Raw genomic sequence first — 17261 nt, 5'->3', positions numbered from 1 at the left:
CCGCTTATCCCGGAAGGATATACCAAAGCCAATGCTACCCCAGCGTCAGTAAAGAACAGAAAATGAGCATTAGTTACCCATGTTGAGTGTGAAAACATAACCGTGCCATTGAAATCGGACAGAAACGTAAGCCAGGCCTGCATGTCCTCTTTCGCGCCGCGCGAAAGCCGTATTCGATGGTTGGGGGTGCGAACCTTTTTAGTAAGATCGATAAGTCTCCTTAGGAAAGCTTTTCCGGGAGCCACGGCTTTACACACAAAATTGAGGCTGCCAATTAGCGACTGCAACTGCCGCAACGAGAGTTTATCTTTCTTAACAAAATCAATGAGCATTGCCTGTAATATGTCTACTTTCTCCTTGGGTACCCGGACTCTCTGCTCAGCCGCGTCGATTTCAAGCCCTAAAAATGTGATAATGGGAACGGGCCCCTCCGTCTTCTCCTCCGCTATCGGCACGCCGAACACCTCGCACATTGCCTTAAAATGATACATCAAGGAACGACATTCCTGTCGTGTTATGCCAACGAAAAAGAAATCATCCAAATAATGCAGAATTTGCTCTGAATTCGCAATTTCGCGGCAACATGACTCGAGAAAAGTGCTAAAACGCTCAAAATGGGCACATGAAATTGAACAGCCCATTGGCAGGCATTTATCAAAGTAATACGCGCCATCGATGCAAAACCCCAGAAGGTCAAAATCGGAGGGATTTACTGGTAGTAAACGAAAAGCGGATTTGATATCGGTTTTTCCCATGAGAGCATTAACTCCCAAGTGGGCAACGAGATCAACCGCCTTGTTTAAATGAAGTGTAATTCACGGAACATAAATCGGAATCAATGTGATCATTAACCGAAGCCCCGCGAGAAGAAGATAGATGCTGAATTAGACGGAATTCTCCCGGACTTCGCTTGGGGACGAGCCCTACCGGTGAGCAGCGAAAGTTATCAAAAGGCGGGGCTTGGAAAGGACCTGACATTCTCCCTAAACTAACTTCCTTACCAACTTTCTCCAACAGCATATCCTTATGCCCCCTACCAGATTTCAGATTACGCGAGGACACAGAGCGACGCTCGCCTGTGAAACCCAAGGAAAAACCAAACCTTAAACCAGAAATCAGAAAAGTCGCATTCCGTATATTAGGGTACCGGCGAAGAAATGGGAGCATGCTGCTAAGTTTAATTGGGGTTGGAGCCAGGCTTCTGTTTACCGGAGGTGCAGGCGTGTGAGCCATGCGCTGTTGAGGAGCATTTTCCGCACCGGTGAGCATAACGGCAGGCGGAGCGCTGGCATGACCCGGCGTTAAAGGCGAAACAGACGGGTGAGGAGCGGGAGGGGGCAGGCGCGGCGCCAGGGGTCCGAATTGCCCCCTGTCTATTAAAATATCCTGTGGATGGGACACTACCCCGTCGAAACGACCGGTCGTATGGCCGAAAGGGCTGGTTACCCCCGAAAGACGAAAACGCTGCTCGACCGGGCGTCGAGGCTACTGTAAGCCATAGCTCGGTGTCTATGACAGCCCAGGAACGATGTGGGTGTCGGGCCTGACGTAACCGAAATTGAGTGTCATAGGCACGCCAATTGAACCCCCCAAAACGCACTATAGAGCGAACGATATCCATATACTTGAGGAGCTCGCGCGCACGCATACAGTGTCGCTCCAAGTATATGGACGCGAAAATAAGGAAAGCCGAGGTCCATTGCTCCATGCTATCGATCACTGGAGCCTTGCTTTGGGGGCGAAGCATTAAAGCCGACCCGGTTGCATAAAGGCTGAAAGCCTGCAACTGGGAATTTTCCTCACTTAAGATTTCCCTCTTTAGCAATCCTCCTAACTCTACAAACTCACCCTTCCAAATCTTCTCCTTAACACTAGAAGGCACATTCCCGCCCAAAACATCACACACGCAGCTAAGCATATCTGGCTGCATAGGAAATGGAGGGTCGAGGGCTGGTGTATTACTATTAGGCTCCTCAACCACAGGGGCAGGATAGACAGAAGGGGGGGGGGGGGGGCTTGAGATTGAATTTGGGGAATGACCGGATCTTGTGGAGAAGTCACAAGAGGCCCGTATCACCGTTGGTCGCCGACGCCGAACTTCCAGCAGATGGGCTTTGAGTAGAACCAAAAACTTGGCCGGCGTGGTCGACAGGAGAAGGCTGGCTGGCGGCATCCTGGACCGAACGACGAGTAGATTTCCTCTTATTTGACTTTTTGCTTGGCTTAACCTTAGGCATGATGGAATAATGCAGGGGTGGCGATGAAATTGAAAAGTCTTGAGGGCAAACTGTGACTCCTAACAACTGAAAAGTCCAACAAACGGATAACACAAATATGCAGATATGTTTCCAGATAAGGAAAATAAATTTTCAACTGCGAAGCGTTCTTTAAAATATATATGAATGGGTTAAAACGATAACCAAAAAGTTAACAAAACAGCGAAAGCGTCTATATGTCACTGACACAGAGTCCGTTACAAGAAATTTTTAAAACAGGAAACAATACAGGAAGTATGTTGCACAAAACAGGTGAATTGAGATGAAAGATGCTCTTCAATCGACTCTACGAAGAAGAATGCTAACTTATTAGAATTTGGATTTCGCCCCCTCCCGAAATTACCTCGCCAGCTAACGCGACGTAGCATTTTTTAGCCACGCCTCCTTGCGATGTCCGAAAATACAAAATTCGCAACGCAACATTTTTTAGGCCACACCTCCTCGTGAAGTCCGAACAAATACCATATTTGGCATCGCAACATATCTCCGCCACGGCAAAGGAATTCGCCTGACCAGGCCCCTTACTTGTAAAACACCTGTTACGTACCGCTGGCGGGATATGTTGTTGTCCAGCTAGTCTGACCTGAGATAACCTCTCATTAACTCGCTTTGCACGTTAAGAGGTATTTTCTGCATTAAACATTAAGTCTGATATTAATCGAATTCCTTCACCAATGTATCTACCCTTTATAAATGTCGTCTGTTGACAGATAATCAGGTTTCCTATTACTTTAGAAATTATTTTGGCTAAACATTTGGAAAGGATTTTTGCATCAACATTTATCAAAGTAATTGGTCTCCAGTTACTCAATAAGCATCTTTCTTTATTGGGCTTTGGGATCAAATTTATCGCCCTTTGCCTTTTTGAAACTGACATATACTGGTCTTTGTAAGCTGCATTGAAAGAGTCTATCATATATTTTGAGACCAGGGGCCAGAATATTTCGTAAAACTGTTAGGCCATCATTTCCTAGTGTTTTATTTTTAGCCATTTTAACAAATTCTTCTTTTGCTCCATTACATGAGATTAAACCTTCACATGAAGCCTTTTCTGATTCTGTTATCTTTTCCAGATTATTATGACAAATATAATTGTTAGAGATCTCTTCATCTACTATATCTCTGTTTTTTAAAAAGTCAGTGAAATATTCCTTGATAAATCTTTGAATGTCTGGTTGTTTTCTAAAAGTCCCTTCATTCGTATCCAATATATAAATATATGTATTTTCAGCCTGGCTTTTCTCCAATGATAGAAAATATTTGTTGTTTTTTCCTCCTTATACCAATTGCATCTCGATCTCAAAACTGCCCCTTCTGCAAAATAATCATACAATTTATGTAATTCCTCTTCAATGTGTTTCTTTCTATCTACAACATCTTCATCAAAGCCATTTCCTTCCATTTCACTTCTTTCACATATATTTTTCCATTCCTCCTCTAGTTCTTGTCTTATTTTTTCAATTTCACCTTTTCTTCTTCTTTGAGTATGGGATAGTAAATTTTCAAATTTTGTATTTCAGCTAATCCCACAACATTTTCTTATCATGTTTTTGTTCACATTCATCAACCCAAGACGGGAGGCTGTCACTGAGAGCTGTAACAAATTCCCTATTCCTTAATAAGCTGTTGTTAAATTACCAATATGAGGGTCCGATTTTGTGTTTTTCAATATGGAGGTGTAAGGTAACAAAATCATGATCAGATAAGACACATGGGTACATATCAATTTTCTACGACAACAGACCGCAGAGCGTCTGTAACCAACCAAAAGTCCAGTCTTGAATATATGGATTATGTCTCCTCCTTGTAAACCTCTTTGTTGTTTGGTTTCTTGTTCTCCAAATATCAATAAGACAAAAAGCATTCTTTCAGTTTTTCTATTGTTGTACATGAACGTTTCCGCACTGTTCTCATACTACCACCTTCTCTATCCATATAAAGTTAAAGTCTCCTCCTATTATGCATTTCCGTCCTTCATCATTGAATTCTTGTAGTTTCAAATAAAGATCATTGAAAAATTCCACATGTTCCTTTTCATTATTTGGTGCATATACATTAACAATGATAAATATTTCCTTACGTACTTCAACTTTGATGCATAAAAAGCGTCCTACTTTATCTTTAATCGAGTCAAGAAGTTTAATATCTGGTGTTCTCCTCAAAATCATCCACACTCCTCTGCTCATTGATGTACCGTGGCTAAATATTATGTCTGATCTAATTCGAGTCCTCCACCATATCTCATCCTTTTCTGTGGAATTTGTTTCTTGTAGAAAAATTATGTCCTTTTTTAATTTTGAAGAAAAAAATGAAGTATCGCTTTCTAGTCTTGAAATCCCCTAACGTGTCACGTGGGAAGTGACTTTTTTTTATCATTTACTTACTGCTGCTTGACACCAAATAAAGAATACGTAGAACTGATGAATACAGTTATTAAAAAGATTTAATCATATCTCTTCAATCTTTCTGATGTTCTCTTTTGATGGTTTTACAATAATTTGTACATGAAAATACACATAGATATAACAAAATACAACTTAACTTAACGATAATCGTTGATTCTAGCCCCCATCATCTCATCTGGCCTGACATGCCCCACTCGGCCCTGGTGGTCGGTCCAGTTCCTGGCCTCCGCAGCTAGCGATGTCTCTTCCACTCGGCCTCGGCCTCCGCAGACTGTGTTGCCCCTCGATGAGTAGCCATCAGATCAAAGATGTGGCTTCAACGAATTAGTGGACGAGATCGAGCCCCCAATGATGACATGAATTGTGTCGAATCATGTCGGTGGAGAACCGGTGGCAGCTGGGGTCGTTATCTCGTCACCGACGTAGTCCCTCAGTTTTAACTTAGACTGCCTATACGAACATCTGTAGTATATTCTAGCTTAGGTGGTTCTCCCTGAATTACTTAAATTAACCTCCTAATATACCCTACCGTTACTAGGACTAACTGTAAAACTTCTATAAAGTAATTCAAAGAATTTCAAATAACAGATGTGCATAAAGCAACACATTCTTATTAATAAAAGACACTTCCTGTGCATCTGTCAACTACATTTATAAATGCTAGAGCACTGTATTGGCTATTTATGACACCTGTATGAAAATGCGTATAGTATACCTAATACGAAATATGACATCAACCTGGTACACTTGTATTATAAAGGGGGGGGGGGGGGTGGTCTCCTGGACAAGTAAATATGTTGACCACATGTTTAAACTGAAACATTTTATAATTAAATTTCTTTCCTGACAATATCCCCCACCTTAAGATGAAATTAAGGGAACCTGAATTATATCCATTAAAGAAATTTACTATCAAACATTGACTAAATTTTCGTAACATTCTTTCCGAAACACTGTTTTTGTAATCATATCAAGTAATATTGAGTTTTATACATACATAATATATATGCCAAATGTAATATACAAAATCATTTCATATCAAATCATCTAGGCTTTTCTTTAGTTTTGTAAAGGATCAAGTTTACTTTTCAGTTTCAAAATATCAATTTGAGTTCTGCCAAATACATTAAAATTTACAATCTCTTCTGTGAAAACCTTTCTATGAAAAGCTTACTTTGATTTGTTCAAAACAAAATGCAGTGTTTCTTACCACTTTCATAGTTTTAACAGTATTATTTTTTCAAATAAATGAAAGTACTTCATAATCTTTAAACATCGCTTTATGTATCTGAAGTAAGTATTCTTTACAAAAATCAGTATATATATATTTTTTTTACATTCAAGTAAAATAAATATTGCATGCCATTCAGTTTTTCAGAGATTAGTATTTTTTGTATACATAAATTGCTTCAAAAATGGTTACATATATTTAAATTCAACGTTATGTTCTTGCTGAATTTTTTTTTTTTCGATTATAGTAACAACTTTATATCCTAAACACAAAGTTACTGATTTGCAATATCTTCATCAAAACGCCTTTAAATAGCGCTTGTACAGCATATTCTAACACATAAATGTATATTATGAAATACCGATAATTCTTACGAACAAGACAGTTCTGGTTTTTTTTTATGTCATGACATACAAATGTCATAACACATTATAAAGTATATAGTTTTACAATCTTATCTCCTAAACTAAATAACCTATAAGTTTTCCCTATTCTAACTAATTTCACAGGTAAGCCCTACTAACGTAAATCCCTATTCTAATTTCTAATCGCGAATTGTAGTTGAGTTGCGATTGTGACTTACTTGATGATCCAAGGATACCTGGAATAAATGAAAACAGATCATGAATCATCTGCAAAATACTTATGCATCAAACATAGCATTGTATATATAAAAAAAATGGCCTTATGGCTTCTTTTACATGACAGGAATATATATAAACATTTAGTTATGATTAATGAATTTCTCATTTTCCTTTCTCAAATATTATTTAGTGTATATAAACATACAGTGTATGCAAATATATTTACGTGAGTATATATAATTAAGTAAATTCTGAACCATATTTCTAGAACTAATATCAAACATAAGCCATAATCAATGACTTTGTTTACACAAGCCTGCTCATAAGATCAGCTGCTTGGTTCTCCTTTCCCTTAACAGAGACTAGCCGAAACCTATGCTCTTGGAGTAATAAGCTCCATCTCATTATGCGTTTATTTGCCATTTTATTACTTTGGATGTAAAGCAAAGGTTTGTGATCTGTATGAACTTCGAATTCCCTACCATACAATAAATATTCGAATTTACGAATGGCCCACACAATGGCCAAGCACTCATTTTCTATCGTGGAGTACCTTGTTTCCCTTGGCAATAATTTCTTACTACCATAAGCAATGGGGAATTCTTCCCCGTCACTTTCCTGCATGAGCACCGCCCCTAACCCTGTGTCTGACGCGTCTACCTTTAAGATAAACATCTTGTCAAAGACTGGGAGTTTCAATACAGGGGGTTTTGTTAGACAATCCTTAAGCTTATGGAAAGCTTGTTCCTCTTCCATACCCCACTTAACCTTCCCTGGGCTACCCTTACGTGTTAGGTTAGTAAGAGGCAATGCTAAATCGGCATACTCGGGAATATAATCCCTATAGTATCCGGTCAGACCAAGAAACGAACGGACTTGTTTCTTAGTTTCTGGTCTTGGGGTTTCAATCACTTTCTTTGTAAGCCTGCTACTAGTATGAATCGCCCCATCTCCTAACTCGTGTCCTAGGAAGTCTATTGAACTATACCCTATAAAACACTTAGAGGGACGTGCAGCCAGATTGGCTTCTCTTAACCTACACAAGACTTTCTCTACTATTTGGACATGCTCTTCCCAAGTCTCTGTGTATACTAATACGTCATCTATGTAGTTAACTACATTGGGAATGTCCTTCAGAACTATCCTCATCATCCTAGTGAACTGTGCTCCCGCAGTGACTAACCCGAAAGGCATGTATTTAAACTGATATTGACCTATGGGGGTGAGAAATATAGTTTTAGCCTTATCCGACTCTTTCATGGGAATCTGCCAATACCCTTTAGTGAGATCTATATTACTGAAATATTTGCTTTTCGCAAGAGAAGCGAATAGACTTTGCTGATTAGGCATCGGTTCGGGATCAAATACGGTTATCTTATTAAGACGCCGGAAATCTATGCAAAACCGGTTTGAACCATCCGGTTTCCTCACCATTACAATCGGATGCGCTTAAGGCGAATCCGAAGGCTCGATAACCCCTAACTTCAACATCGACTCAACCTCCTTCCTTATTTCACCCTCTACAGCTTGGGGTACCCTATAAGGGGGAGAACGAACAGGTTCATTACTTGTCAAATGAATTTTACATTCAGCTACTGAAGTTTTCTTGGGAACATCCATGAATACATCCTGGTATTCACACAACAATTCTCTAACCTCATCCTTACAATCCTTATCTAGTCTGTCATTAACATGAACATGACTCACAAACTCCTTTTGTAATGAGCATGGCATATCAGGCGCATCTCCAATACACTCATCTATCATATCTCCCTCCTCTTCATCTTTAACATTGAAAGTACCAACATCAAAACAGCTAGCAGCCACCACTTCTTCCCTCCGAACATATCGCCTGAGAATATTGATATGATACGTCTTCTTCAAACCATTGACGTCGACAACATAATCATAGTCAAATTTGGTACCAACAACCTTAAATGGTCCTTGCCATTCTACTAGTAACTTGTTATGAACAGTGGGTAAAAGTATCAAGACCTCATCGCCAACATTCAACTTCCTTTTCTTCGCATTTCGATCATAATAACCTTTGTATCTCTTTGCAGAGGATTTCAAAGTGTCTTGCGCCGATTGCCAAGACTCGACCAACCGCTTCCTCAAGTCAATTACGTATTCACACTCGTTACCTAACTCTGCGTCAATACTCTCATTCGTCCATAATTCTCTCAAAATATCCATTGGACCTCTCACATGTCTACCATAGAGTAATTCAAATGGAGAAAACCCCAGGCTCGAACTGGGTGCTTCTCGCAGAGCAAACAACAAAGCAGGTAAGTACCTGTCCCACTGACGTGGCTCCTCAGAACAAAGACGCCTCAAAGCTGTCTTAATTACTCCATTGTACCTCTCTACAAGGCCATTACACATCGGATGGTATCTAGAGCTTGTTATTTGTTTGACTGATAACAATTGTGATACCTTCCTCATCAAATCAGATACAAATTGGGAACCTAAGTCTGACATTACTTCACAAGGAACACCTACCCTACTATATACAGTGACTAATGCCTCAGCAACATCTACAGTCGATATTGATTTCAATGGTATAGCTTCTACATATCTAGTCGCATAGTCTACTATCGTCAAGATGTGAGTATGTCCTCTTGCAGATCGAAGGAATGGACCCATTAAATCTATCGCAATTCGCTGAAATGGGACGCCAACTATCGGCAACTTACCGAGAGTCGCTTTGGGGACTCTCCCCTTACTAATAGTCTTTTGACACACGTCACATGATCGGCAGAAATTTGCAACATCCTCATACATACTTGGCCAATAAAACTGGGCTTTGACCTTTGACAATGTATTGTTAATGCCGAGATGTCCACCAAACAATGAATCATGGGCAATTCGCATTATATCAGACCTGTGTGTCTTTGGAACAAGCACTAACTTGGGACCAACACCAACACTTGGATTTCTCATATCCCTTTCTTGTCGATAAAGACAATTCTTCTCTGAAATGAAAAAGAATCTTGATTTAGACTCGATATCATTTACCTTGTTCCACAAAGGCTTAAGTGACAAATCATCCTTTTGCTCTCGCAAAAAGTCCTCCGAATTCACTTTTACTCCCGAGTCTTTCACTCTCAAATCTTGTTTAGGTTTAGATTGAGCTTTCTTTTGTGCCCTAGTTTCAACAGCCATCGCCTCATCCACACATGAAGACATATCATCCGAAACCTCAACTTTCGGAACCGACTCACTCACTTCGGAAACCCGAACATTATCTTCCGAACTCGACACAACTTCCGAACTTTGCACATCAGCTTCGGATACCCGATCATCAACATCGGAACTATTCGCCTTAAGAAATATACTAGGCACCCATTGCAAGTCAGGATCCTTGGGCTCACGTGCCCCCTTCACATCATTGCCAATAATGACGTCACACAAACAATTGGGCATACACAAAGCATTGATTTCTCCAATGAAATAAGGACTATCCAACATGATATTTGCCCTAGGAAAACGCCTCAGAGTACCATCTATCAGCTTAACTAACTGAATCACTCCCGTGAACTGATCGTCTAACACCAAACTCGTCCTCACAACACTTGTACTACTCCCAGAATCCTTCAGCACGGAAACAGGCTTGTTCTTGGGTAACAACCTACCCGATACAACTGGCATATCATCAATCATTGCACCAACCTCATCATATGCCATACCAAGCGTTTCAACACTCTCACTTTCTGACGGAACTATAGTCTTTGGATTGCCTATGAGTACACACCCAGCTGAACTTTCAACAAATCCAGTGGATTTCGATTGACCACTAGCCCTATCGTCTGAACGCAAAGTTCCTATCGACATAAAATTTTCATTCTTATTCGAATGTACACTCGAATTTTCTGACCTAACACTATCCAGTGCAGTGTCCTCCACACTCATAGCCTGAGCTGAATGAACTATGGGCATCATTGGACAATTCCGTTTCAAATGATTCGGACTACCACACATATAACACCCATTCTTTGTACCGCTATTACCATAGCTAGGTTTTGTGCTATTTTTCGTTGAACTAGCATAACTGGGTTTCCTATCTGCCTGTGTACCTAATACTGATTTAGGGTTTTGGATTTGACTTAATCTCTGTTTCTGATTTTGATTCTGTCTTTGGTTCTGATTCTTAGGATTACATTTATCATGTCTATGACCAATGAAAGTATGCAATCCATGCGCATGTACATATATCTCAGCACATTCAACCATCTCATGCAACTTCCCACAATTCCTCTCCTTCAAGAATCCAACTACCTCTCTGGGACAACAATCCAAAAATTGCTCCCTAACAACCAAATCGACCAGGGAATCGTAATCACTAACACCAGACAAATCCAACCATTTATCAAAGTACCCTTTTATCCCAACAGCAAACTGTTTTGGTCGCTCTTCCCTATTTGGTCTTACTGACCTGAATTTCTTTCTATAACCATCATCAATAAGATGGAAGTATTCCATAAGCTCACGCTTAACCCTATCATAATCAGTGCGATCAGCGCTATTCATTCTATTCACTACATCCAATGATTTTCCAGTCAGATTCGAAATCAAATGCAAGCACCTAACTTGTTTTGGTATGTTCTGACTATCCATTAACAATTCAAACTTTGTTATGTAAGAATCAAAACTGTCAGTTGATTCATCAAACTTTCCTACCTTCAACTTAATCCCACTGATCTCAAGATGGCGGTCCTCTAATTTTGCCTGTTCAATTTTAATTTGGGCCAAGCGCAATTCGTGAGTTTCCTTTTCTCGTTCTCGCTCACGTTCCATTGACTCTGTGACAAAACTACTTAATTCGCCACCACTAAGTCCCATATCTCTACCTAAAGTAGAAAGCTCCTTCATTTTTTCTATACTAGCCATATTGACTAAATTCCTAATCCTAACAACCAGACTTGAATTGTGAAAGGCGTCCGCAAAATGAAAACAAAGCAACAATAGCTTTAACCTGGCAACCAAATGCCGAACCCTAGTACAAGCACCGCACTAGAAATCTCCACGGGCATACAATTATTCAACCATGCGAACAACAAAGCCCACTTCACACATACAAAGTCACAGTCTGTTATATTCAATACTTGCTACCATGCCAAAGAGTTACCCGTAAGAATAGACAGTAATTACGTGAATTAAGAACAAACAGTTCTTCCTGACACATCCTTTATCCTAACGACCAACAGCCCACTATACCATAGCATTAAAGCAGGGTCTGCTTTCCCTAAATGCTGTTTACCCGGCCTAAAAAAAAGGTATGAAATATATTTTCCTAGCGAAAATTTCCCACAATAATTCACTGCCCTATCCAAATGTAAATTCAAGCGTAGCAAGTATGATTAGTATGATTACCAAGGCTTCAATGCACACCTTGGGGAGGAATACTTTAGAGCTACTACCAATAGACCATCATTAAAGTATCCATTCGGAAAAATGACCACAGATTTATTTATTTCCTAAATAATTTTGAATAATTTCAAGCAGCAGTGTCTCGGTGGGACCTCGAAATTGTCAAGTGGGAAGTGACTTTTGTTTTTATTATTTACTTACTGCTGCTTGACACCAAATAAAGAATACGTAGAACTGATGAATACAGTTATTAAAAAGATTTAATCATATCTCTTCAATCTTTCTGATGTTCTCTTTTGATGGTTTTACAATAATTTGTACATGAAAATATACATAACAAAATACAACTTAACTTAACGATAATCGTTGATTCTAGCCCCCATCATCTCATCTGGCCTGACATGCCCCACTCGGCCCTGGTGGTCGGTAGTTCCTGGCCTTCGCAGCTAGCGATGTCTCTTCCACTCGGCCTCGGCCTCCGCAGACTGTGTTGCCCCTCGATGAGTAGCCCTCAGATCAAAGATGTGGCTTCAACGAATTAGTGGACGAGATCGAGCCCCCAATGATGACATGAATTGTGTCGAATCATGTCGGTGGAGAACCGGTGGCAGCTGGGGTCGTTATCTCGTCACCGACGTAGTCCCTCAGTTTTAACTTAGACTGCCTATACGAACATATGTAGTCTATTCTAGCTTAGGTGGTTCTCCCTGAATTACTTAAATTAACCTCCTAATATACCCTACCGTTACTAGGACTAACTGTAAAACTTCTATAAAGTAATTCAAAGAATTTCAAATAACAGATGTGCATAAAGCAACACATTCTTATTAATAAAAGACACTTCCTGTGCATCTGTCAACTACATTTATAAATGCTAGAGCACTGTATTGGCTATTTATGACACCTGTATAAAAATGCGTATAGTATACCTAATACGAAATATGACATCAACCTGGTACACTTGTATTCTACGGGGGGGGGGGGGGGGGGGGGGTGGTCTCCTGGACAAGTAAATATGTTGACAACATGTTTAAAGAGGGTGGATAGTTTTGGTAATTCCTCGAAATTGGCCTGTCACCATTCTAATTAATTTGTATATTATATGAATGTGTATGTCCTAAAACAGTCGTGATGTGGATGATATGAAATGAAAAGGTGTTTTTCATGATAAATTATGCTCTTATATGTGTGAATTTTACCTTCTCGGATATCCCGACAAAGTAATTTCAAAATTGTAACATACCCCCTCTATCACCCAAATCCAGTTATCCACCCCTCTGCAGACACACCACCACCGCTGCCGTGAGTGTGCTACGCAAGAACGATAATGTAGTCCGCTACATTGCCTTGTCACTCGGTGAACGGCAGAGCAGACTTTATCTAAAAAGCCTTGATCGCGTATCGACATTAGGATCATCGATTAGTACGTTCCTCACATGCACAACACACAACACCATTCTGTTTTCCTACCTTCCTTGCTCTTGCCTTGGCTGGCGGGGGCTGGGGCTTGCGAGTACATCCCCTATTGTCTAAGTCTAACTTCCAATATAACACGGGAACAATTTAGAAAAGTGATTTCAGAGTGAACACTACGTACAGCACAGCAGTTGGGGAAAAAAAACATTCTTTTTCGGTCATATTCTCCGACTTCCCGCGTTTTAGTCTCGGCTCATATGTTGTTTCAGATTGATGAAACAAGTTGTATTAATTCTGATGAATCAAGAGAAAAAAGGGCAGTGAAACCAACAGAAAGAAACCCTTACATACATGTACAAAGGAAATTCCAAGATTATACATCCTGTTTATGTTTTGGAAATGCACTGTACTCTCACTAAAATGTTATGTAAACCGTCTTTGGTAAATTGTGTCTGAATTCATAGACTAGTACAGTACATTATCCACGTTGGTTGCACTGTCCTTTCTATGTATTCAGTATTTACTTGTGTGTATGTGAGGCCGGAGTGTGTGTAAGCATAGAGCTATATGGTGTAAGGTCAACAGCACTGTATGACACCATGAACTGTATAGGCCTACTATATCGATATACTCGTGTGTGTAGGCATACTAGTAAAATGTCATGAAGAGTTCAGTCCACTGGTCATGTACATGGCGATGTAATTACAACCCATTGCTCCTGACCAGTGGTTCATAATACATTGGTCACATTTGTCCTACGGCGAGTCGAACGAAAACAGTCGTTTTATTCATTTTTATTCAAACCATCTACATACACGTATATGTAGCTGGTACAAAAAAAATGTTAAAACTCGCCGTACGGCCGCCGTAGAACAAATGTGACCAAGGTATAAATGAGTACGTGTCCTGAGATAATTCAATCGAGCTCTAACTAAACCATGCATGGACCTATAACAACTAGCATGTCAGTGTCAAGTTGCGGAAAACTGGCAATCCTATGGAATTAGTAATGAACTTCATTTTTTTGTAATTAGTTATTGGATAAAGTTCTGTACATAATTCAGTTCGATCGTATACTTTTCGATAATTGGATGAAGACCATTTCGGGGTAATAACCACTATATCACTAATAAATAGACCTACCAAAAATAATAATGTGCAATATATAGAAGTCGTGTCGGATGTAACGTCGATACTAAGGCCGCGATCATCATTTTCCCCCATATTTCAAATACCTTTCCCCTTTCTCTTTCGAAAACTGGCAATGGGGAAACACTGACGCCATAATTTGTTTTGTGGGACGCCAAAGTGTTACTGTCATGCAGAGCTGTCTCACTAAGTCTCAGGTCTCTATTATTTAGTGATCGATGTGCAGGATTTTTCCTTCTCTATTTTAGACTGAAATAAATTTATGATTTTTTTTTTTTGGGGGGAGGGGGCAGGGGGTCATTTTCACGTGAAAAATATGGCGAAAGCTGAGTCATTTGATCTGCTACTATATAACTTCTAGTTTTGTATCTAAATGAAACATGAATTAGGAAGCACAGCGATGGAACGATCAGTCCATATCCCAACAAAAAGTTTATTTGATTAAAAAGGAAAATCCAACAAGCACTGGAAATTTCATCAAAATCGGATGTAAAAAAAGAAAGTTGGGACATTTTTTATGATCAAATTTCACAGACCAGTTATATGCACATCCTGGTCTGTATGACTGCATGATGACATCACACACTTAATTGTATTCTTTGTCAAATATAAATAAATATTCTAATTTTCTCCTAATTGTATGTGACATTTTCATTAATATATTATCGCTGTGGATTATATTTCTATGGTTCAGTCAAGTAATTGGTCCTTATTATTTTGAAATCTCTAAAAATTGAAATATAATTCAAACAATAAAAAAAATAAAAGAAAAAGTGATCGATCGGACATCATCAACTCTCATTTTCATATGATTGAGTTGTGCATAACTATTCTGTGAAAAATGTGCGCTATGCGACATTTTGAAATGTCTTAATTTTCTCATATTTTACATCCGATTTTGTTGAAATCTTCAAAATTATGCTTGTTGGATATTTCTATTGATTCAAATTAACATTCTTTTCTGGGGTGGACTTGACCTTTAAACATTGAACTATGGTCGAGGTGCAGCGGCGTACCCAGGATTTTCCAAAAGGGGAGCAAATTTTTTGGAGGATATTTCGTGCGCGAAAAGAATTGACAAGCAAAAAAAGGAAAGGTCTTCAACCACAAATAAAGGATTTCGTACCACAAAAAAATTGACAAGCCAAAAAAAAAAGAAAAATAAGGTCTTTAAGTTCAAAAGAGGATCCACACGTCTGTTTTCATTGCATTTTTACATTCCAAATTATTAATTTTGCTTCTCAAAAGGGGGGCATGTCCCCTGGATCAGTTATGACTCGTCAGAGGGGGCACCTGTCCCCTGGATCAGTAATGTTGTGACTCGTCAGGGGGGGGGGCATATCCCCTGGATCAGTTGTGACTCATCAGGGGGCAGTCTGCCCCCTTAGGTATACGCTAGTGGCGAGGTGCAAAAAAAAAACAGGGACAATGATTTACAAGTCATTATATAAGCACTGATTTTCAAGTCATAAGCACAAGGAGGTGAAATTGAGAACGGTGCGAAGAGAAAAAATGCAATGAAAGAAAGAAATTAGTACAAAGAAAGAAAAAAAATGGAGAAGGGATGGGGGCTGCATGGGATTGCGTCGTTGGGAATTTCTTTAGTCTGACAAACTTAATTGCATTTTTTTTTCGTTTCTAACTTGACAAACAAGCCATGTACACGCCCCTCATTATAAAAGGGAGAAATATCCGGATATTGTCAATCGGACTGTTATGAGAGAAAAGCAAAAAAAAAATGTTGTGATATCGGCATCATAATTGATAGTGCATTGAAATAATGTTATTTCTTCATTAAAAAAATAACACACTTTCTTGTGAATAGGAACATGGCTTACCGCTCCCCCAACCTCACCTTCGCAGAGGGTGGACAAAATTATACTGAGCAAGTAGTTGACCTTCCTGTAAAATATCCTATATCCTATATTAACTCTTAATGTGCCAGTACGAATACCCCTTGACTGCCAGGGGTATTCGAGGGAATCCTAAATTGACCGAAACGTAAGCAGAGACCGATTTTAAAACGGTCATAACTCTTTACCCATACATTGTATAATGAAACCTTCTACACATGAAATCATGCATGGTTCATGGACTTTATGATCGTGTTATTATCTTTCTTATTCGCATTTTTAAAAAATTAGAAAACATGTAATATTTTCCTTTTTTTTTTCAATAAGTAAAACCTAGAAATTATAATTTCATGAACATTTCAACGAGCAAGTAACCTGATGAATTGTAGAGATACCAAGAAATTAAGAAGATAAAATGAAAGTTCAATGTTTACCCTTTTAAATGACATAGATATTGATGAAATTGAACGAACAGAAATAACAAAAAATAATGCTCTTTTGAATGAAATACTATTTTGGCTATTTAATTTGCTTCCTCTGAAGAATACACACACAATTGTAAGCGTTCTTTTCCAAAAAAGGGCATCGTCTTCGATCAAGTGACCAATCACAGAACAGCTGTGATCCCCACGCAAACACACACAGTAATATATCAGAACCTTATATCTTCAAAGTGTGGCCAACCGTAAATTTTCATTCGTGTAGTCTTTAAAATAAGACCCTGTGTTTTTTTTTATTCGTAGTGTAACAAACAAAGTTATTGCCAGTCAGAAGAAGACAAAATATAAATGTAAAGATGATATATCAAAATATAAAGAGGGATCGGATAGATTCACTACTAACCAGTTTGGGGTATAAAATCCCACAAAATGATATGGGCGTTCTTGGCAAAGTACAAACAAGCAAGAAAAAAAAACCGTTTATTTTTCGTGAATCAAAGAAGAGAAAATACAAATCAGTTACAAACAAAAAATCAA

At 39.1% G+C, this 17261-nt stretch overlaps 1 protein-coding gene across 1 annotated transcript; it reads right to left on the bottom strand.

Annotated features, from left to right (window-relative positions):
- Positions 1 to 6852: 6852 nt before the first annotated feature.
- Positions 6853 to 10829, bottom strand: LOC135157986 (uncharacterized). Its single transcript, XM_064115194.1, has one exon. The coding sequence runs from the start codon at positions 10727 to 10729 to the stop codon at positions 7946 to 7948; it is 2784 nt and encodes a 927-aa protein (XP_063971264.1). The 5' UTR covers positions 10730 to 10829; the 3' UTR covers positions 6853 to 7945.
- Between the last annotated feature and the right edge of the window lie 6432 nt (positions 10830 to 17261).

The sequence above is a fragment of the Lytechinus pictus genome, unplaced genomic scaffold (assembly GCF_037042905.1).
Source record: "Lytechinus pictus isolate F3 Inbred unplaced genomic scaffold, Lp3.0 scaffold_22, whole genome shotgun sequence".
Lineage (NCBI taxonomy): Eukaryota > Metazoa > Echinodermata > Echinoidea > Temnopleuroida > Toxopneustidae > Lytechinus > Lytechinus pictus.
The sequence above is the reverse complement of the archived record's forward strand: the minus strand, read 5'-3'. Positions and strand labels throughout refer to the sequence as shown.